Source organism: Pseudorasbora parva, chromosome 6 (genome assembly GCF_024679245.1).
Source record: "Pseudorasbora parva isolate DD20220531a chromosome 6, ASM2467924v1, whole genome shotgun sequence".
Taxonomy (NCBI): Eukaryota; Metazoa; Chordata; class Actinopteri; order Cypriniformes; family Gobionidae; genus Pseudorasbora; species Pseudorasbora parva.
The window spans coordinates 11,216,055-11,239,471 of NC_090177.1; the positions used below are offsets into that span (position 1 = coordinate 11,216,055).

The 23,417-nt window shown below is 38.6% G+C and overlaps 1 protein-coding gene across 3 annotated transcripts in view; it reads right to left on the reverse strand.

The window, feature by feature from the left end:
- The window catches only part of ghrhrl (growth hormone releasing hormone receptor, like), a 58,571-nt gene that overhangs the window by 25,988 nt on the left and 9,166 nt on the right, over positions 1–23,417 (reverse strand). For all 3 annotated transcript variants that reach the window (XM_067445591.1, XM_067445590.1, XM_067445589.1), the window contains 2 exons: positions 5,221–5,329; positions 2,771–2,878 (listed from right to left, as the gene is read on the reverse strand). In XM_067445591.1, the coding sequence (XP_067301692.1) occupies positions 2,771–2,878; positions 5,221–5,329 (217 nt within the window). The remainder of the gene's footprint in view (positions 1–2,770; positions 2,879–5,220; positions 5,330–23,417) is intronic.

Sequence of the window (23,417 nt, forward strand, 5' to 3'; positions counted from 1 at the left end):
TGCTGAAGCTAAATGTGAAATGAGGTCTGCATCCTTATACAAGTCAGTAATGGAGGGACACTTTACTTGCGTCATCCGGTGAAACGGCAGCAGCACAATTTCATTTGTGGTCTTTCAAATTTGAAAGTAGTGTTGGTTGGCCAGGTTTAGACTGGATTTAGTTTGTTATACTGGTGGATCTGTGGAGATTTGAGATGTTATTGCAGTGGCAAATATAAAGACCTGCCTTTTTTTTGCTCAAGCTTATGAAGCCTTGAAATTGGGGCCGAGCATTTCAACATTTGAGGTTTCAGCTCATATTCTCAAGGTAGATGTGCCTATTGTTAAAGCCCACAGACAGAAACCAACGCGTTTGCTTGCAGAAGCTGTTAATATGGAAATGCATGTGTGAACAAAGGTTGGGTAAACTTAGAGCTTAAGAACGCTCTCTCTTTTAATTCAATAGATAGAAACATTTTCAAAAGAGCTAACCCTAAGTCTCTATGGCATTTGGATGCACACATTTTGTGGTATTTCTAAACAAACATGACTACATAATTAATGCTTGGCCCTAATACATCAATTTGCCTAAAGTGTTTCATTATGTGTACTGTATTAAGTGGTTTCCAAACAGCACAACAAAATGACCATAACATTCTTTTTAATTGTTTTCAACTGGTCCTTTAAATTAAAGTTATCATTAAATATAATTAAATATACATAAATGAATACACGTTTCTCAAGCTAGCATCTCAGATGCTATTTAATAATATAAACCCATGTTATTATTAGTATTTAGTATTTAGTTATATGAATAGTACATGTTAATGAAATGTTTTAAATTAATTCATAATCTTTTGGTCTAATGGCTAATTGATGAATTTTCTTGGCTGTGGGATCCTCTGTTTTGCTCAGTGTAGACTCTATATTGTGTCTTGAACTTCATGAGTGCTGTCTTTTTCTGAATGTAAATTATTAGTGAATGCATTTACAGGGATCAAATTGTGTGTGGATAATTACTTTTTAACACAATCAAGTGAGCGATTTGTAACAATGTTTTGTTTCTGATAATTGATAATTAATTGTTTTAATAGGGAGTGGAGGGATGAAAGCATTCAACACACTGAGGAAGGTCTGTGAGCCAAAACGTGTGTTTTATTCCCCTCTGAATAATGTGAAAAAAATATTAAAGTGCTTACAAGAATTTTTGAGCGTGGATCAACAATTGAAACAATTAAACAGATTTACGCACCAAACGAAGATACAAGAGAGCGTGTGGTATAAATTTCTCTGTGGAATTTGATTTAATTCATAATGAAATCATTTTATTTACCATACAATATTGTTATATGAAATGTTATATTTCAAAGGTTGTGCCTTTATTAAGCTTTTTTGGATATATATCTTTCATGTAGTGTGTAATACAGCAGTTTGTGAAATTAAAAAATCAAAATCTAGGATAAAAGTTTCCCAAAAGAAAGAACTGGGATGAAATGAGTCGTAAGTAATTACAGTCTCACTTCCTGCTTAAACCTATGTAGATTTGTAACGATTTGCATAATGCCAGCCTATGGTCTTCATTGGCTGCCCAAAGAGAAAGTCTACTTTGACCCTCGAACACTGTAGTTGTAGCTGAGACGGGAAGAGTTTGGTTCGTGTGTCGTCATGTCGAGAAGACGCTGCACAGCAAAAGCAAAACTTCTTTGCTTCACTTCCGAAGCATGAGGACTCACGCTGGACTTGATACGGTAAAGCAGACGACATTGTTAATGTTTGTTTCACTGTGTATCAAGTGCTGAGGAAGATCCAGAGCTGAAATTCAGGTAATGGGCATTTGATTTCGGACGTGCTGTAAATGGTAGACCAATAACAACAGACTGAGCCATCTGACCAATCAGAGCAGAGTAGATCACAACAGACTGGGCCATCTGACCAATCAGAGCAGAGTAGATCACAACAGACTGGGCCATCTGACCAATCAGGGCAGATTAAGCTCTCGGAAAGGAAGGGTGTAGAGTTCTTTATGAACAGTTTCAGAGCTGTAGCTGCAATGTATAGACATTTTGTGTTTGCAAACAGCAATGATGTTTTTTTTGGGCAAAACCTACCTGGTTGCAGAAAATGACTAGTTCTGCTGTAGCAATCTATGGAAGCCACAGGATAAAAGACAAAAAAAAAGTTCATTTCGACTTTTTTTCTCAGAATTGGAAGTTTATATCCCGCAATTCTGACGGGAAAGAGCCAGAATTGCAGGATATAACCTCAGAACTGGGAAGATAAACACGCAAATGCAAGAAAAAGAGTCAAGAATTGTGAGATAATAATGTTATAGGCTATGTTTAAAAGTTATCTATGTAAAATTGTATAGGTTTAAATATTATTTCATGCTGTAGCTGCTATGCATGTACCGGTATGTCCCCTATGAAATATATGAACATTATGATCTATTGTTTACATCAAATTCATGCTTTAATAGTAGACTAATCATTGCAGGTTTCATCAATCCAGTCTGTGACTTGCAACATAAACGAAAATCCAAAACAAAAATAGGAACCTTTAAATTAACATTTTTAAAAATTTAAAAATTATAATAATGTTTAAGAATTTTCATTTGTCCATTATTATTAGTACATCAATATCTTTGAATTTCATTCCTATTTAACTACCTCTATCAATTTACTGTGAATTCAAATTCAGTGATTAACAATTATGCATCTTGTTTTCCATCTCAGAGTCAATATTTTTGAATTGTGCACAACCGTAAAGTAGACGTTGTGTCTGTGTGTCGTACCAGTGTTGTTCTTGAAGAGAGAGAAAACCGCTGGACAGGGAATGTGGATGGTCTCACCCACTGCAGCTCTGGGCCAGCACACTACAGAGTCCCACACTGGCAGACAACCTTCACACACACATACACACATTTATATAAATAGCATGCACTTATAACTACCTATGCACTCAAGCTCCAAACATGAAGAAAACAATGTATCTGAAAAGCTTTCTGTGGCACATAACAGCTAGAATTGCTCTATTACGATCCAGTTTGCTGTTTTGGATCGGCACCAATACATGAATTTCCTGCAAAATCACTGCAAAACACGACTTCACATCTGTACCGCTGGGAAACGCAAGGCGCTGCATTACAATGAGTGTGATCACGTATTAACCTCGGTCTCTGAATGTCACCACTGACAGCTTATGGCGGTATAAAATGCTATGCAGATGTGATTTATTTTAAATGTCATGAAATGGGGTTGTGACCTGCTTCTGTATGTCATTAAAAGTCATTTTAAAAGTTAAAATGCTTGACTGGAGACACTATTGATATGGTATGTCTTCACTATAGTGTATTTTTTACAATAGTTTCCAATTTCCAATTTTATTTCTAAATTGTGAACAGATTATTATACCATCCAAAAGTATGGGGGGTTAATAAGATTTAAAAAAGAAAAAGAAAAAAAAGAAAAGAAAAAAGATAATTATTCAACAAGGATGCATTAAATTGAAGGGAAAAAAAACACTTAAAATGTTACAAAAGATTTATATTTAAAATAAATGCTGTCCTTCTGACATTTCTATTCATCAAAGAAACCAAAAAAATGATCAGTTTCCACAAAAATATTGAGCACTGTTTTCAGCGCTGCTAATAATAATAAATAAGAATCAATGTCACAGTAAAATTGGTGGATAGGATATTGGAGCAGGCGACTGACAGTGACACATAGCACCAACTTCAATGTTTAATTTTAAATGAATGTAGCCTACTGGCAGTCTGGCACACGTGGGTGCTCGGTATTATTTTTGAATAAAAAATATCAAATTATTTTTGAATTTGGTGCCTTCCAGACTGACAAAAGACAGAAAATGTATTTTTGTCTCATGGGGATGAAAGACAACAACTCCCAGAATGCATTGCTTCGCTGCCCTACGAGCCACTCCCAAAGCCATCTCTATTTTTCTATCTCTATTTTGGGATTACTTGCCCACCGCATTCATTTTCATAAAATCAGTTCAGTTAGAGAACATGCACTACAATTACAAACTGAACGTGTCTGTTTAATATAATGTGAGTGAGCCGAGCGAGGGTCACACGGCGCAAACGCAGCAGGAGTCAGATTACATTCATCACAAGAGCTGAGGTAAACGCAACCGTGGCATACATTCACTGCGCGTGTTCAGTCTGGCGTGTTTTCAGATCATGCCTTTGGAAGCTTACCTTTCACAGGAATTAATTTGAAAAGTTGAAACACTCACTTTGCTCCAAACCGCTCGGTTTAAATGAATGCCCGCAGCTGCCCGAGCTGAGTGCTCCGAGTGAGATCCCATCTCCATGAGCGGGTTGAAAACATGCGGAAATAGCTCCCTCTGCTGGCTGTAGTCTTTTTCCGCATGTTTTCAACTCACCCATGGGGGGTGGGATCTCACTCGGAGCACTCAGCTCAGGCAGCTGCGGGCATTCATGTAAATTGAGCGGTTTGGAGCAAAGTGAGTGCCTGCGTCTCAATCAGCTCCCTAGTTCAGTAGTCAGGACACTGATCAGGACATAAGTCAATGGGCTAACTCCCTGATCAGTAACCTGACTACTGAACTAGGGAGCTGATTGAGACGCACCCAGTGTTTCAACATTTCAAATTAATTCCTGTGAAAGTTAAGCAAATATTTATGAGATTTGTGTCATTTGAGGATTTTTCAAGAAATAAATACATACATTTCTAGTCTTAGGGGGATATGGGGGGAGCACAATCATTCGAATATACTACCGGGTTTCTACTGATACAAAGTCATATGCTAAATCGCTGAAGTAACCTTTTAAGTATCCAATTCCAGAATTAGAATTTATTTTCGATTCCTAACCCTAATTATTGCCCAGACACCGACATAGCGTCAACCCAGATCCAAACCACATCTGGTACATGCTGATTCAACGTGTACCAGATGTAGGCTGGATCTGGGCTGACACTATGTTGCTGACTAGGTGATCAAATGAATGCAGCCTTGGTAAGCAGAAGAAAGACTTCTTTCAAAAACATTAATACCCTAAACTAAGGCATGGTTTCAATGACAGGGCTTTGATCAAGCCAGGGTTAGGCCTCAGTTAAATTAGGACATTTAAGTAGCTTTAACAAAGGTGCCTTAAGAAAAGGTCTCAGTTTGCACTCAATGTAATCTCAGCGCTGTTAGCATGCATCTCACGTCCTGTGAATGACAAACATCTCATCAGGAGCTTTAGTTTATTTCTACCTGAGGAGCTGCTGAGGTTCCCGAGTTCTGTGATCTCTCGCAGACACCGCTGTTCATCTCTTGCCAATTGAAAAATATATTCACACTCAGGATGCAAACTACACAACACCTGCAGAGAGAGTGAAAATTAAATCAGGGAGTGATGCACAGAAATGCAGGTCTCCTTTATGACACAACACAGACATCTTCAGACACTCTCATTAGGGGCAGTTGTGGCCTAATGGTTAGAGAGTTTGACATGTCGAAATCTTGCTAATGTATCAAAATCAACTACAGGCGGTTGATCCTTTTCCTATTTAGCACCTAAACTTTGAAGCAGTCTTCCTAGCATTGTTTGAGAAGCAGACCCACTCTGTCACTTTAAATCTGGACTAAAAGCACATCTCTTTACCTTGGACACATAGAACATTATCCATTTATATTATTCAAATCAGTTAAATTATTGTTTTAGGCTGCATTAAGTTGGTCTGCCGGAGCTGGGAACACTTCCCATAACACCTGATATACTCGTTTACATCATAAGAAGGGCATCTACGCTAATGTTAGTGTCTCTGTTTATCCTGAGGTTTACTGTAGTCAGCCAGATCCGAGCCGTATTGAGATCAGATGGTGGACCTCAGCCTAGACATGACTACAATGCATAATGTAGTCACCCGGATCTGGGCCGTATAAAGATCAGACGGTGGACCTCGACCTAGACACAACCACAGCACGTGATAAAGTCAGCTGGATCCGGGCCGTATCAATATAAACTGTAAAACTGTTTTGAAACAATATGTACAGGTACAGGTCATATAATTTAATAAAGTAGATTTTTTTTCCCCCACTAATTCCATTTAAAAGTGAAACTTGTATATTATATTAATTAATTACACACAGACTGATACATTTCAAATGTTTATTTCTTTTCCTTTTGATTATTATAACTGACAACCATTATAACAAACTAATCCAGTGTCTCAGAAAATTTGAATATTGTGAAAACGTTCAATATTGAAGACACCTAGTGCCACACTTTAATCAGCTAATGAACTCAAAACACCCGCAATGGCCTTTACATGGTCTCGGTCTAGTTCTGTAGGCTACACAATCATGGGGATGACTTGACAGTAGACCAAAAGACAACCACTGACACCTTGCCCAAGGAGGGCAAGACACAAAAGGTCATTGCAAAAGAGGCTGGCTGTTCACAGAGCTCTGTGTCCAAGCACATTAATAGAGAGCCGAAGGGAAGGAAAATATGTGGTAGAAAAAAGTGTACAAGCAATAGGAATAACCGCACCCTAGAGAGGATTGTAAAACCAAACCCATTGAAAAATGTAGGGGAGATTCAGGAAGAGTGGACTGCAGCTGGAGTCAGTGCTTCAAGAACCACTACACACAGACAAATGCAAGACATGGGTTTCAGCTGTCACATTCCTTGTGTCAAGCCCCTCTTGAACAGACAGCGTCTCGCCTGGGCTAAAGACAAAAAGGACTGCTGCGTGGTCCAAAGTTATGTTCTCTGATGAAAGTAATTTTTACAGGTTTAAATCAGGTTCCCAGAGACTAGAGGAAGAGATGAGAGGCACACAATCCATATTGCTTGAGGTCCAGTGTAAATTTTCCACAGTCAGTGATGGTTTGGGGTTCCATGTCATCTGCTGGTGTTGGTCCACTGTGTTTTCTGAGGTCCAAGGTCAACACAGCCACATACCAGGACGTTTTAGAGCACTTTGTGCTTGCTTCCTGATGCTGACCAACTTTATGGAGATGAAATTTCATTTTCCAACAGGACTTGGCACCTGCACACAGTGCCAAAGCAACCAGTACCTGGTTTAAGGACCATGGTATCCCTGTTCTTAATTGGCCAGCAAACTCGCCTGACCTTAACTCCATAGAAAATCTATAGGGTATTGTGAAGAGGAAGATGTGATATCCCAGACCCAACAATGCAGAAGAGCTGAAGGCCACTATCAGAGCAGCCTGGGCTCTCATAACACCTAAGCAGAGCCACAGACTGATCGACTCCATGCCACGCCGCATTGCTGCAGTAATTCAGGAAAAAGGAGACACAACTAACTATTGAGTGCTGTACATGCTCATACTTTTCTTGTTCATACTTTTCATTTGGCCAAGATTTCTAAAAATCCTTTTTTTTTGTATTGGTCCTAAGTAAAATTCTAATTTTCTGAGATAATACATTTGGGATTTTCCTTAGTTGTCAGTTATAATCATCAAAATAAAAATAAATTAACATTTGAAATATCTCAGTCTGTGTGTAATGAATATACTCTAGGCTACACATTTCACTTTTTGAATGGAATTAGTGAAATAAATCAACTTTTTGATTATATTCTAAATATATGACCAGCACTTGTATTTGGTAAAAGCGCTATATAAATAAAGGTGACTTGACTTTTAACCCAAAGGTTGGAGTCTCAGTCCAGCAGGAAATGTAGGAGGAGGGGAATGAACAGCGCTCTCTTCCACTCTCATTAACCACAACTGAGGTGCACTTGAGCAAGGCACCTAAACCCCAATCGCTCCCTGGGCACCGTGACTAAAAAATGTCTGCCCACTGCTCCGGGTGAGTGTTCACAGCGTGTGTGTACACTTGGATGGTTGTGATGCAGAGCACAAATTTCGAGTATGGGACACCTTACTTGTATGTCCCTTTACATATAATCAACTGTGTATGCTGTTCTGATGCACTTTCCAGATGGAGAAAGCATACAGAATGTACCTGCTAAAATAGAAAGACAATGTAATGCTAATACCAGCATTCGCACAAAGGTGAAATTTCTCCTTTTTCAATGTATATTCACTATGCCATATTGATTTTATTGAAAACTGAAAAAAATTATACTGTTTCATTTCATCTCAGTGCTTCCTCGGTAGTGGCTGTTGATGAAGTAGCAGTCGTTAAGAACCATTTCAATGTATGCATACACATTTGTATATATGCATGCAAGAGCGTTTAAAATGTTAATGATGTAGTTTAAGTGCTGATTCAGGGTGATTATCTCCAATCAAACACTTCAGTGTTACTGCGTCTGTTTTAGAGTTCAAAAGCTATAGCAGCTTTTCAGAGCAATTGCAATCAAGTCCCATGGGTCTTTGTGCTAGAAATACTCTACTACATTTTTATTATTGTTCAAAAAGTTTCAAGAAATCAGTATTTCACCAGCTCAGGCTCAAAGGAACAGGATCAGATATTATTGTGATAATTAACAAATATTGGTATTTTTTAATTTCTTAAAATATTTGATACCCCAATATTAAATGTGGTCCCTCAAACTTGGAAAATGTTTCTTAGGAAATGTATGGAATGTAAGAAAATATTATAATTTTATACCAAAAAATACACTGCTCTTCAAAATATGGGGTCAGTAAGATTTGTTTAATATTTTTGGAAGAAGATTTATGCTTAACAAGGCTGCATTTATTTGATTAAAAATACATTAAAAACAGTTATATTGTGAAATATGATTATAATTAAAATAACTGTTTTCTATTTTCATATATTTATCCCTGTGACCAAAGCTTAATTTTCAGCATTTTGATTTTAATTTTCACATGCGTCATATTATCCTTCAGAAATCATTCGAATATGATGATTTGCTGCTTAAGAAACATTAATGATTATTATTAATGTTGAAAACGGTTTTGTAGCTTCATATTTTTGTGGAAACAGATATATTTTTTTCAAGATTCTTTAATGAATAGAACGTTAATCCAGTAATTGTAATAAGCTTTGTGTGTCACGATTGGCAGGCTCACCTGTTCATGTTGTTCTGGTGTTGTCAGTGTCTGAGTGCCTCAGTGTGTCGCAGCACTGATTGCGCTGATAAGTTCGCTGAACACTATGTGTCCTAAATGTAGTCGCGTTTGCTGTGTTCCTTGTCAGATCGTTCTGGTGTTCAAGTCTTGTCGTTTGCTCCCGCCAGTCATCTCTCTCATCTCCACTCTCCTGTCTGTGTTTCCTGTTTGGATTATTCTCTGTTCTGGTTTTACTAAGGACCAGCTCGAATACAGCCCAACGTCTGCTCGCTACCAAAGCCTGATTCCTGCTTAATATCAGATCTGTCCATTCCTCCTTGCTGATTTTGTATTTGTCAATAAATTACTATTATTGCATTGCTCTTGGATCTTGGGATATCTATGAGCTTGAAATAACAATCGGACCTGTTATGGATCCAGTGAGTGCTAATAAACGGAGAGAGATTTTGTCCAGGAACAATTCTCGTTTTGACCAGCAGGTCGAGCAGATCATTGCGACAGGTCGTGCTGTTCAGGTCCCCACCATCTACTGTTCCAACCGAAGATAGCTCTGCTCCGCACCTCCTGCTGCCTATGCTGGTGAGCCTCAATTAGGCTGCTCCTTTCTGGCCAAATGTTCTCTGTTTTTTTAGCTTCAGCCATCATCCTTTCCAATTGAGAAGTCCAAGGTGGCTTTTGCGATAACATTGTTATCAGGAGGAGCTTTGGGGAACGGTGGTTTGGGAACAAGGTCATCAGTGCTGTGCATCATCTCCCGTGGTGGAGAACTTCCAGTGTCACCATCGATATGGTCGGTCCCTCTTTCAATCCTGAACCCATGCAAGTGGGCAGAGCTCGCCTCTCTCCTCCCAGTCAGACTGCAATGGGCTGCTAGCATCATCTGTGTGATGCCTTGATCGACTCTGGAGCGGAGGGCAGTTTCATGGACATTAACCTGGCTCACCGACTCAAGATACCTGTGGTTCGACTCACTCATCCCATTTCCGTCAACACACTGGGAGGACACTGCCATCTATCAAAGTCCACAGGGTCGGTGAGCCTCATCGCATCAGGCAACCACATTGAGGAGAGTCACATTTATTAGATTGAATCCCTCTTGGCTACAGAGGTGCTGGGCCATCCCTGGCTTACACTCCATAACCTCACATTGACTGGTGTCGGAACACTATTAATTAATTATTATTAATTAATTAATTAATTCATTCATTACATTTATATAGCGCTTTTCTAGACACCCAAAGCACTTTACATATAGAAGGGGGGAATCTCCTCAGCCACCACCAATGTGCAGCATCCACCTGGATGATGCGACGGCAGCCATTTTGCGCCAGAACGCCCACCGCACACCAGCTGATTGGTGGAGAGGAGACCGAGTGATGAAGCCAATCAGGATATGGGGATTATTAGGAGGCCATGATGGACAGAGGTCAATGGGCAAATTTGGCCAGGATGCCGGGGTTACACCCCTACTCTTTATCGAAGGACATCCTGGGATTTTTAACGACCACAGAGAGTCGGGACCTCGGTTTAACTTCTCATCCGAAAGACGGGTTTTTTGGTGTCTTGTTCTGTTTTGCGGGATGAATAGGTGGACTTCCACCTGTCTCACCTAAGGGCAGATTATACTCACTTTCCGTCCCGGAGAGGGAGGCCATGGAGATATATATTTCCGATTCTCTATAGCAGCCAAACTCATTCGCCCTTCCTCTTCTCCCGCATGTGCATCTTTATGCTCACTTAAAACATAACTAACTACATTTATGTGAATACTCGATAAGACCAGCATTTTACCGACTGTTTAAGCGCAATAAGCAACGGAAAAGAACCCAATTTAGTGCTGCGAGGCAGCTTTATGTGTGCGCACTTTGGCTGTAAGCAGAAAATTTGAGGGAATGAGTAAAATGATGCACAGTACATGCAATCCCATGCTGAAATTTAAGCCCTGTATAACGCCAGCAATATTCACCCGGAGCAAATGAAACAAGTGAGTGAGTGGAGGCGGGTTTGTGTGTAACTCTCTGTTGGAGAGATGAGAGAGAGCGCAGCTGATATCCTGTATCTATTATGTGGAAAATTAGTATCGGGAGTATTATTTTAGGATTGATATTAGGGCTGCACGATTAATCGAAATCGAACCGCAATCGCGATTTGGCTTGTGTGCGATTATGAAAGCTCAAAGGCTGCGATTTTAATTAAATAAATAAATGCCCAGTGTTAGCGAAGAGCGGTTCTGTAATACACGCTGCTCCGTCTGAAAGTTGCTTATAACGTGCGTTTGAAAAAGCAACACGAGTCAAACATCTTCACAAACTAGTGAAGCGTTCATAAACCTGTTCAACAAAAGACGTTTAATAACATGTTTTACCTCAGTTCATCTCGTCAGTCGAGTGTGTGTGAGCTGATGTGGCTTCTCATCAGAGTGAGGCAGACGATGCGTTCTTTTATATTATTCTATGCCAATCAGCACTGCATTATAATACACTTTATTACTATGAAAATACCCTTGACGGCTTGAAGAACTCAAATACTCCATATTTTGCTGCAGTCGTGTTTATTGTCGTCATGTTTAATCAAAGCATCTCTATCTTCTGTTTACACAGCGTTAGCTTCACATCATGGATTTCCTGAAAACTAACGTCAATTACTTCTCTGACGCAAATGTGGCGTTTTCCGCTCGAGGGCGCCCTCTGGCTTTCAGTATGAATGAAAAACGTTTGGCTAATCAATAATAAAAAAATAAAAAAAATAATAAAAAAAAAATATATATATAATTACAAAAACTCCTTAGGCTTAGACCTTTCTAATGTTTTTTAGTCATAGGCTGTCTGCATATTAATATGCAGACCCAGCAGTTTTTTTTTTTTTTTTTTGTAAAATAAGTTCTTTAAAATATTACAAAATAATAATAATAATTAGTATTATATTGTTATATTTATTCTGACATACTCTTTTTTATTTGTAATTATGAAAATGTTATTGTAATGGTAATATTTCTTATTTTTACAAATATTTTTAGCAGTAATAATAATCATAATAATTATTATTAGTCACATTAATATAAAAACATAAAATGTTATAAACACACGCTTTTCATTTGTAAAAAATAATAATAACAATAATCGCATTTTAAATCGCAATCGCAATTTTACCCAGAATAATCGCAATTATATATTTTCCCCAAATCGTGCAGCCCTAATTGATATGTATTGAAATTTCTATGTTTTGGCAACAAAACATAATTTATTATTTCAGATTTTTTAAAACATTACATTACATTTTACATTTAATCATTTAGCAGACGCTTTTATCCAAAGCGACTTACAAAAAAGGGGAGAGTAATAGAAGCAACGGAACAGACAAGGCCAAAAACCTGTAAGAGCTGTAAGAAATCTCAATAATCTCAGCTGTTGTCGTTAATGCAGATTCAGTGGCCCAATGGGTTGGTTTTGTATTCTAGCTAAACGCGCAGCAATAGCCATCTACAACAAAAACTCACGTACGCAATATACAGAACACTGGATTCTGATAGTTATGATTACTATGTAACATACCCGCCTGAAGGCGCAAATCCGGATGAGAGACGTAGATATGATCCCGGAGTGTACGCTTTTGGTCGTTGCTGTGGTGATCAGTAAGTGCTATTCTGTATTGGTCAAGTGCAAATGGAAAAGATGTGTCTTAAGATGTTTTTTAAGAATGGCTACAGACTCGGCAGCACGAATTGAGATCGGCAGGTCATTCCACCAGGTAGGAACGGTCCAGGAAAATGTCCGTGAGAGCGATTTCATGCCTCTTTGGGATGGAACCACGAGGCGCCGCTCGTTCGCAGAACGCAAGCTTCTGGAGGGTGTGTAAGTCTGAGCAAGTGAATTTAGGTATATTGGTGCCGAGCCAGAGGTTGTTTTGTAGGCGATAACTAGTGCCTTGAATTTGATGCGAGCAGCCATTGGCAACCAGTGCAGTTTGATGAAGAGAGGCGTAACATGCGCTCTCTTCGGCTCATTAAAGACCACTCTCGCCGCTGCATTCTGGATCAGCTGCAAGGGTTTGATAGTGCATGCTGGAAGCCCAGCCAGAAGAGCATTACAATAATCCAGTCTGGAGAGAACAAGAGCTTGAACCAGGAGTTGTGCAGCCTGTTCTGATAGGAAGGGTCTAATCTTTCTAATGTTGTATAAAGCAAATCTGCAGGACCGGGCTGTTGCAGTAATGTGGTCAGTGAAGTTTAACTGGTCATCAATCACAACTCCAAGGTTTCTTGCTGTCCTTGATGGAGTTATGGTCGATGAACCAAGCTGAATGGAGAAATTTTGATGAAGTGCTGGGTTGGTTGAGAAAACAAGTAATTCTGTCTTTGCAAGATTGAGTTTAAGATGATGCTCTTTCATCCAGTCAGAAATGTCTGTCAGACAGGCAGCGATACGAACACTGACTGTAGGATCATCTGGTTGAAATGAGAAGTAGAGTTGAGTGTCATCCGCATAGCAGTGATAGGAGAAGCTGTGTTTCTGAATGACAGAACCTAATGATGACATGTAGATGGAGAAGAGAAGTGGTCCAAGGACTGAGCCCTGGGGAACCCCAGTAGCTAGATTATAAGACTTAGACACTTCACCTCTCCATGACACCCTGTAGGACCTACCAGAGAGGTAAGACCTGAACCACTGGAGAGCAGATCCTGAGATCCCGTCCTCTTAAGTGTTGACAGGAGGATCTGGTGGTTAACTGTGTCAAAAGCAGCAGACAGATCCAGCAGAATGAGCACTGAGGATTTGGAAGCTGCTTTTGCCAGTCTCAGTGCCTCAGTTACCGAGAGCAAGGCCGTCTCAGTCGAATGGCCGCTTTTGAAGCCGGATTGGTTGTTGTCTAGGAGGTTGTCCTGTTCAAGAAACCTAGAGAGTTGATTGAACACAACTCGCTCAAGGGTCTTTGCAATGAAAGGCAGAAGGGATACCGGTCGGTAGTTTTCTAAAAGTGCTGGATTCAGAGAGGGTTTCTTAAGCAGTGGGGTTACCCGAGCCTGCTTAAATGCTGTGGGAAAGGTTCCCGTGTGAAGAGAAGTGTTGACAATGTGAGTGAGTGCAGGATTGATTGAAGAAGAAATAGCCTGAAGGAGGTGAGTGGGTATAGGATCAAGTGGACAGGTAGTAGGGTGATTGGAAAGGATGAGTTTAGAAATATCTGCCTCGGAGAGTGGAGAGAAGGATGGAAGCGTGTTCGTGTTAGTTGTTGAGATGTGCGTGTCAGTTAGTGATGCGGAGAACTGTTTGCTAATGAGAGCTGTTTTGTTGGTGAAAAATGATGCAAAGTCATCAGCTGTAAGAGTTGATGAAGGAGGTGGAGGAGGTGGACAAAGGAGAGAGGAGAATGTTTTAAAGAGTTGGCGCGAGTCAGAGCAATTGTTGATTTTTTTGTTGTAGTATGTTGTTTTAGCAGTGGAGACATTTGTAGAGAAAGAAGAGAGAAGAGACTGATAAAAGGCAAGGTCAGTATTGTTTTTAGATTTATGCCATTTCCTCTCTGCCGCCCTGAGTCCAGAGCGATGTTTACGGAGAACTTCAGACAGCCAGGGGGCAGATGGGGTGGGGCGGGCTGGTCTGGATGAAAGGGGGCAAAAACTGTCTAAGGAGGATGTTAGAGTGGAGCAAAGAGTGTCAGTAGCACTGTTAGTGTCCAGTGCTGAGAACTGAGCAGGTGGAGGGAGTGAAGATGAAACCATAGTGGATAGGCGAGAGGGAGAGAGTGAGCGTAGATTACGCCGAAAGGTAATCTGTGTAGGAGTATGTTTTGTATCAGGAGTCAGTATGAGGTTAAGAGTGATGAGAAAGTGGTCTGAGGTGTGTAATGGAGTAACTAAAGTGTTGTCTGTGGAGCAGTTGCGTGTGTAGACCAGGTCTAATTGGTTACCTGATCTGTGAGTAGCCGTAGTAGATACTAACTTAAGGTCAAATGAAGTCAGTAGAGTGCTGAAGTCTGCAGCTAGGTGTTTATCGAGATGGATGTTGAAGTCGCCAAGCAGAATCAGTGGAGTGCCATCCTCAGGGAAGCTAGAAAGTAACACATCCAACTCCTCCACAAAGTTACCGAGGTGACCTGGAGGACGATAGACCACTACCACATGGATTTTAACAGGGTGAGTAATAGTGATTGAGTGCGATTCAAATGAATTGGCCGGTAGAGACGGTAATGGATCAAATTTCCAATCATTTGAGATAAGCAAACCAGTACCTCCACCCCTCCCAATAGGCCGAGGAGTGTGTGAAAAAGTATAATTGCTTGAGAGTGCTGCAGGAGTGGCAGTGTCCTCTGGTTTGATCCAGGTCTCAGTTAGGGCCATGAGGCTAAGCTGAGAATGAGTCCCAATAGATGAAATAAAGTCTGCTTTTTTTACAGCCGACTGGCAATTCCAGAGACCAATTGGAATAAAGAGTAAAGTAGCAGAGGATGTTAGGATATAGCGCAAATTATTAGGATTACGGCGTCTCGTGCGTACAGAGCGTGATTTACGAGTGCTAGTAGTTATAGTTGAGATTTGAAAGCACATGGTGAAAAGGCCAGATAGGAATTAGAGCCGAACACAAATAATGAAAAGGAAGATGATACTCAAGTGCCTTGCCGGGGTCCTTGCTCGGGAGGAGTTGCACTGGGAAGAGTTGAAGTCTTTACACTCGTCGGTCTTCACACAAGGAGGGCTTCACACTGCCGCTTCCGCTGCCGCGGACTATCACGCTATTTATACTCACTTGAGTATCGTTATTGAAAGCAGCTGGCAACGCCCCCAACAAACTCGCTTCCAACGTGGCAATGACCAAACAAATGCTAACTCAACAAATGCTAACTCCCACACACACCCAGAGAATATACCAAAACTAATAATACACACCTCAGCACTACACAGACACACTTATCCAACAACAAATGAACAAACAATCAAATGAGAAAAGTTACAAACACTTACAGAGTAGTTGTCTATCAGTCAATTGAATTGCTTCTCTCTAGCCAAAATGTTTCAAACACACAAGGCTTTTAATACCTCGCTGGCCACGCCCCCAACAAACTCGCTTCCAACGTGGCAATGACCAAACAAATGCTAACTCAACAAATGCTAACTCCCACACACACCCAGAGAATATACCAAAACTAATAATACACACCTCAGCACTACACAGACACACTTATCCAACAACAAATGAACAAACAATCAAATGAGAAAAGTTACAAACACTTACAGAGTAGTTGTCTATCAGTCAATTGAATTGCTTCTCTCTAGACTACAATTAAAAATTGTATACATCATATATCAATTTCAATCCACCAAAGTGGCTAGTATGAGTTACTGCATTACACGACACTGCTGAAATGCGGATGTTAATGTCAAGTCCTGGTTATAACTTTTATAAAAACTCTTTACTGTAATTTAAATATATCCTTTAATATTATAGTAACATACCAAATGGGATTTCCTGTATAGTTTACTGCATTAGCTGAGAGATTCTTTTTCTATAGAATATTTTCCATGTACTGTACCCGATACATAACCTAATTAATCAATATTTAACTGAATCTAAATTTAATTGAGCTTGAAAATCAAAATCGAATCTTGAAATTTGCGTCAATACCCAGCACTTCTATAGGTTATACAGCACACAAATGGCACGATTTCCTGAGAATTACTCCCATATGCTGCACTTTGATATAAGTTTTTTCCAACAATAATGTAAGTTTGAAAAGTTAAAAAAGAGAAGCGAAGAGTTCAAGTAAGTTGAACAACAGGCTTCCTTCACAGTGAATATAAGTGTATTTGTACGTGCTTGAGTCAGTCTTTTAAGGTAAATATCATCTCCAAATCAGTCACGTCTCTCTGCTACACAGGAAGCTTTCACTGAATGAAAAATACAGAGGCAGGGTATTGTTCATTAAAAGATTTGTTGAAAAACACTGAGCCATTTTACAGAGACGAGGCTTGTGCTTGTGTTGCTCTGTGTGATGCTCTTTAGTCTCATATGGCAGCTCTATCTCATTGCAACCATCTCAATATGTTCTAGCTTTTCTCATTGTTTATCGCTCTCCATCTCTTTCTTTTAAATCCTCCAAGTCTGAGAGACGCACGAAAGACTTCTGCCAGCTGATATTATCACTTGCCATTTTCGGAGTCTATAAAGCACAGTTGGACAACAGAAGAGGAGAAAGGCTTAAAATAAGAAATAGTGAGCTAACAAATAATTAACAGTTGTATTTTTATTAACAAACCATAACAAAAATGGACATAATACTGTAACCAGTGTTGGGGGTAATTCATTACTAAGGTCTTTATACATTTTGTTCAGTTTAGTTCTTATAATATCCCAAAAGTTTCCAATTATTTGTAAATTTGTGAAAAAATTGCTATTTTAACTTGAAACAAGTGTCACAGCAGCTGCTGAGCGAACGCACAGAGTAACGTCATAACATCATTTTAAACACACTTAAATGTATCTAATGTGATAAAAAGAGCTGCGTTACCTCATACTCATTACCGGAAAAGCAGAAATGGCGCCGGCGACTGTGTCCGTCACAATAAAATGATGCTCGCGAGGCGTGTGTTTGTGTCAAGCCTGCAGTCTCCCTTTCATTTACTGAAGCTTTCGCGCCTCGATCGCCCCCCGGTGACCGGTCCCAGTATAGCCGCCCCTCTGTGTTTTCTAATGGACGCGAGGCAAAAAAATAAAATTACACTTCAAATATTTTTTCCCCAAAGTTAGTTTATGTCACTGATGGCAGTTATCATCACGATGATTTCATTTCAAGTGTTCGCTTTTAAAATAAGTTTAGTTTGAGTTAGTTATTTGATGCTATAAAAACGGGGTGTGTGACATCATGATTGACAGCTGAGACTGACGTCTTCTCTGAGTGAAGTTGTCACTGAGGCACTAACTGACTTTTTTCAAAATTTTTGGGAGCAGATTGGAGCTTTAGCTTTAATTTCTACATTTCCATAACTGTTTATTTCACACCAACATTATTAATTGTTCTGCATCTGCGAGAGTGTGGGCGGGCTTTTGATATCGCGACTGTACTTCCTGCTCTACTTCCTGCGCTCTACTGCGCAACTGCGGTCCCGAAATAGCTACTGCGCAGACTCGGTCCCAAGATGTCCGCGCCGTGCAGGCCGCCTAAAAGCTTCAAATCTGCCAAGCGGAAATGGATGATGTCGAGTCGTCCATATTTTTTTACGTCTATGGTTTGTGTAACAATCGCTCCAGCTGCCTTGCTCAGCTCCTCAGCTCAGTCCTGCGCTGCTTCATACTACAGTAACAGAGTCCTATCTCGATTATTTTCCACTGGATGTCAGGTGTAGACCTCATGTCCCTAGACTCTGCGCTTGTAATTGGCGTCATCAAACTACGACTGTTTTGAATAGGTGCCCTCTAGTGGACGGAAAAGTTACATAGTGTAGCATTAAATGGTTAGTTGAAAATTCTGTGATTGATTCCTCACCCGTAAGACCTCCGTTCATTTTCGGAACACAAATGAAGATATTTTTGTTGAAATCCGATGGCTCAGAAAGGCCATCATTGACACCAATGTCATTTCCTCTCAAGACCCATAAATGGGGGCATGTTTTTGTGAAATATGAGGAGACAAATGTGTATAATGACATGGGTATGACACAGGTATTACAAGGAAAGGGTGAAATATGAGGAAATTGGCCATGCCCCGACTTTTCAAAAGGCTTATTAAATCATACAGGATTTGTTATTTTGAAAAACTAAAAATGCAGAATGTTTCCTGTGATGGGTAGGTTTAGGGGCAGGGGCAGGGGTAGTGTAGGGGGATAGAAAATACGGTGTGTCCCCACATTTCACATAAATGCGCGTGTGCCGTGTGTGTGTGTGTGTGTGTGTGTGTGTGTGTGTGTGTGTGTGTGTGTGTGCCGTGTGTGTGTGTGTGTGTGTGCGTTAGTAAAAAAGAGAGGCTGTGAAATGGTGAGTTGATGGAAATTTTTATAAAAATTAAGCAACGAGAGGAAGAGCCTTTCTGAGCGGTCTTCCAGAGATCACAGCTTTGAAGAGATGTTGAAGGGTGACTTTCCACAGCAAATTCATTCTGTCCTGCTTTGAATCAAAGTACCGGCTCTTAGGATCAAAAACCGCCTTCCATAAACAATCTTTACAAGGCTGCCCTAAGAACTATGTCGCGGGCTAAAAAATCGAATTCTTGTATTCATCTCTCATACTGAAAAACTACGAAGAGCCCTTCAAAATGATTCAAACCGGAGCAAGATTAAATGAACCCTAAATCCTTCAAGCTCTGAGAAGCCCAGCCAACCCGTATTAGCCACTGCTAAACAATAACATTGATGAAATCTGAAATCCTGTGGCACTTATTTCTGTCAAACTGATTTATTTGTCTCATCATTCTATATGAAACATCAATGTACCAATCGCACAATCTCATTATGCAATGCCATTAAAAAATAAATTAAGTAATTAATTAATTTAAAAAAACTACACACTAATATAACTAATATAACACACAACACTAATATATATATATATATATATATATATATATATATATATATATATATATATATATATATATATATATATATATATATATATATATATATATATATATATATATATATATATATATATATATATATATATATATATATATATAAACATAAACTTATAGAGGACACTATTTTTTGTAGACCATCCTGTAAGTTTGCAACACCCTAATTCACTTGACAAAAACTAAAAAAAATTCCATTAGCTTGTTATATTGCTTGAAATGTGTGATTTCATCATGATAATCTTCACAAATGAACAACTTTTATGAATTTTGGAACCTATCTACAATCCGCCAAAGTGAAAAACTAAACATAGGCTAAACAATCTATATCATGGTCACATTACTATCACTAAGCTTCCAAAAACTCTTACAGTCTTTATTTAAAAAAAAAAATCATAAAAAGTGAAAATATCTTTAGCTTGTGTTCACAGCAGACCTTTTTTCAAGCATTTTACCAAAAACCCATTCAAAAAACCAATAGGCTGCATCCAAAATCGCACACTTCCTTACTATGTAGCACGTGAAATATTCACAGTAATCATAAAAGAGTCGACAAAAAGTACCCGGATGACCTAATACTTCCAGCAGGATTCTGATTCTGCATGCGATTATGGGTGTCGGTACCATTGTGTGTGGGTGGGACAACACCCACCCACTTTTTAAGACCCACTCTCTTATCGTTTCTAATTCAGCACTTTCCGGTCTGATATGTGATAGGAAAAGGGAGTACAGCGAGTTCGGCAAAAGGTGGATTTGAACCTTGGGTCGATTTGTGTCAAAACTTGTTGCCACGCGTCTTACCCCTACACTATTGCCGCTGTAAATGATTGTGTGTTTTCTGTCATTTTGTCTGGCCCAACCAGACGTTTAGCAAACAAAGCAAAATATGGTAACACTTTAGAATACTGTTTCTTACTTAATGCATAACTAATAAAGCGTTACTGCAGTACTAATGAATAATTCTTCATTAACACTCAAGTCACTAATATTAACTACTAAGGAATGAGTGTTAACTAATCAATATGTAATAGCATTTTTTAATTGTGTTAAGTATCAATTAGTTAATCAGTAACTATTCAATTCAGTTATGCCTCCTTAAGAACTACTATTAAATAACTACTAATTCAGCTTCACAAGGAATAACTATTAAGTAACTACTAATTAACAGTGATGCACAGTATCAGATCGAGGCCCTTTCTTCTTCTTTAGTACTAATGTTGTTAGATAAATGTACTACTGTTATGTGTACTATATATAAATATTCATTTACATTCACTCGCAAATGTGCCGATTAATGTTTCTGTCTGTGTGTGTCCCCACGCTATAATGTTGCAGTTCTTGCAGCATTAAATCAGAGAAAACAATTCTAGTGAAAGAGTACACAGATTCATGAGTGCACATGCAGAGTGCACAAAATGTGAGCGCACACGCAATTTCTGTGAGTCCAGTTTTGTGCGAGAGAATGGATTGAGATTCCGCTTGTAAGCAGAGATTTATTGCTTGTAAACTTGATGTGCTCTCACGGTACAATATTAATACTACATTAATGAGGATGTTGATGATTTCTTTTCTTTTTTTAATGTAAGTATTGTCTGCAACCAGAAGTTCAGGACGGAACCCCATCCCCAATCTAAGTGCCTTGCCAACATGGCTCAGGCATTTTATGTTTATGTGATACCAAATGATTTCTGTATTTAAGGCAAAGACTGAGGGGAAAATGAGAATACAGGGAACCTATGAGTCATTAAAAAAGAATTACCAAATAGTTCTCAAGTAGTTACTTAGAACCTGGAACAGTATTCTAAAGTGAAAACAAACCCATTCATAATTATTGAAGAATTACCAAATAGTTCTCAAGTAGTTACTTAGAACTTGGACCAGTATTCTAAAGTGAAAAGAAACCCATTCATAATTATTGAAGAATTACCAAATAGTTCTCAAGTAGTTACTTAGAACTTGGACCAGTATTCTAAAGTGAAAAGAAACCCATTCATAATTAATGAAGAATTACCAAATAGTTAATAGTTAAATAATTAAGCCTAACTACCATTAATACAGAACTAATAAAGGAAATTTGACCCTCTATTCTAAAGTGAAAGTTTTATCCTCATTAATTATGACACTTATTGAATGATATTTAAGTTTATTGACCAGAATAAGTCAATAATTAAGCCTAACTACCATTAATACAGTACTAATAAAGGAAATTTGACCCTCTATTCTAAAGTGAAAGTTTTATATCCAATTATGGTAGTAATTTATATAAGTTAATAAGCAGCTTCTACAGACACAAAACATATTTTTGTCTATTTGGATAAATAGTGAAAGGTACAACATGAACGTATTGGCAACATTTAAACAAAGGTGTTTTTACCTCAAAATACATAAAATATATTTTATATCATATACACATTTACAATTTTCCTTTTACCATTTTATAGATACATGTTACTTCCCTAAACACAAACATAGCAATTTAACAGAGACTAAAAATGACAATACAACTTAATGGTTTAATGGGCAATCTAGCATTACAATTATATTTTGAGCCCCTAATCTCACTCAAACCTCTAAACATACACATAATGATTTTTTTTAAAGTGAAAATATATAAAGAAAAACATAACTAACAAAAGTGTAATCACAATCATTTCTTTATTGTGAAAATGTCAAAAGCGGTACCAATAGTAGTCCGAGTGACGATGTGTTGCAGTCGAAGTCATCTCTGGTGATATAGTTTTGTATGAGGTAACGTTACAGAGAATTTAAGTTATTTAATTTAAACTTAATCCCACTATTTGAAGGCGCGCGCGTTTCTCATTCACCACAGACTAAAAACTAAAACACGGCTTGTCGCAATCTGTGACGAAGCAGGCGAGAGCCAATGAGCGTTTGATATCACTGGCGTAAAACGCAATGTTTAAATTCCTAAACAGCGCGGGTTTTGTTTACGGTCGCTGTTGAAGAGAAAGATGGAGCGCGGGATTTGTTTACGGTCGCTATTGAAGAGAAAGATGGAGAACGCTGGATAAAGAAGTTCCTCGTATGGATTCTAAAGATGTGGATTACACCGAACGAATTAAATCAGTGTCTTTTATGAATTTATGTTGTGTTTTGGTGTACTTTCTAGTCATTGTGGCCCATGGCAAGCAACATAAGTATTACTTGATAAATAATGGTTAAATGATTACAGAAATCTTATTCATTTTAGGGTTTTAAGGTGTAGTTTGTTTAATGTAAATCCTTTGAACTGAGTGTGCAGCAGAATGTTTATTGCTTTTAATGATTTACGTATAAGATTCACGTAGAACCACACATAAAAATACACATAACTGCTAAACAATAAGAACTTATCTTTAGAATAGAGGGTCAAATTTCCTTTATTAGTACTGTATTAATGGTAGTTACGCTTAATTAGTGGCTTATTCTGGTTAGTAAACTTAAATATCATTCAATAAGTGTCATAATTAATGAGGATAAAACTTTCACTTTAGAATAGAGGGTCAAATTTCCTTTATTAGTTCTGTATTAATGGTAGTTAGGCTTAATTATTTAACTATTAACTATTTGGTAATTCTTCATTAATTATGAATGGGTTTCTTTTCACTTTAGAATACTGGTCCAGGTTCTAAGTAACTACTTGAGAACTATTTGGTAATTCTTCAATAATTATGAATGGGTTTGTTTTCACTTTAGAATACTGTTCCAGGTTCTAAGTAACTACTTGAGAACTATTTGGTAATTCTTTTTTAATGACTCATAGGTTCCCTGTATTCTCATTTTCCCCTCAGTCTTTGCCTTAAATACAGAAATCATTTGGTATCACATAAACATAAAATGCCTGAGCCATGTTGGCAAGGCACTTAGATTGGGGA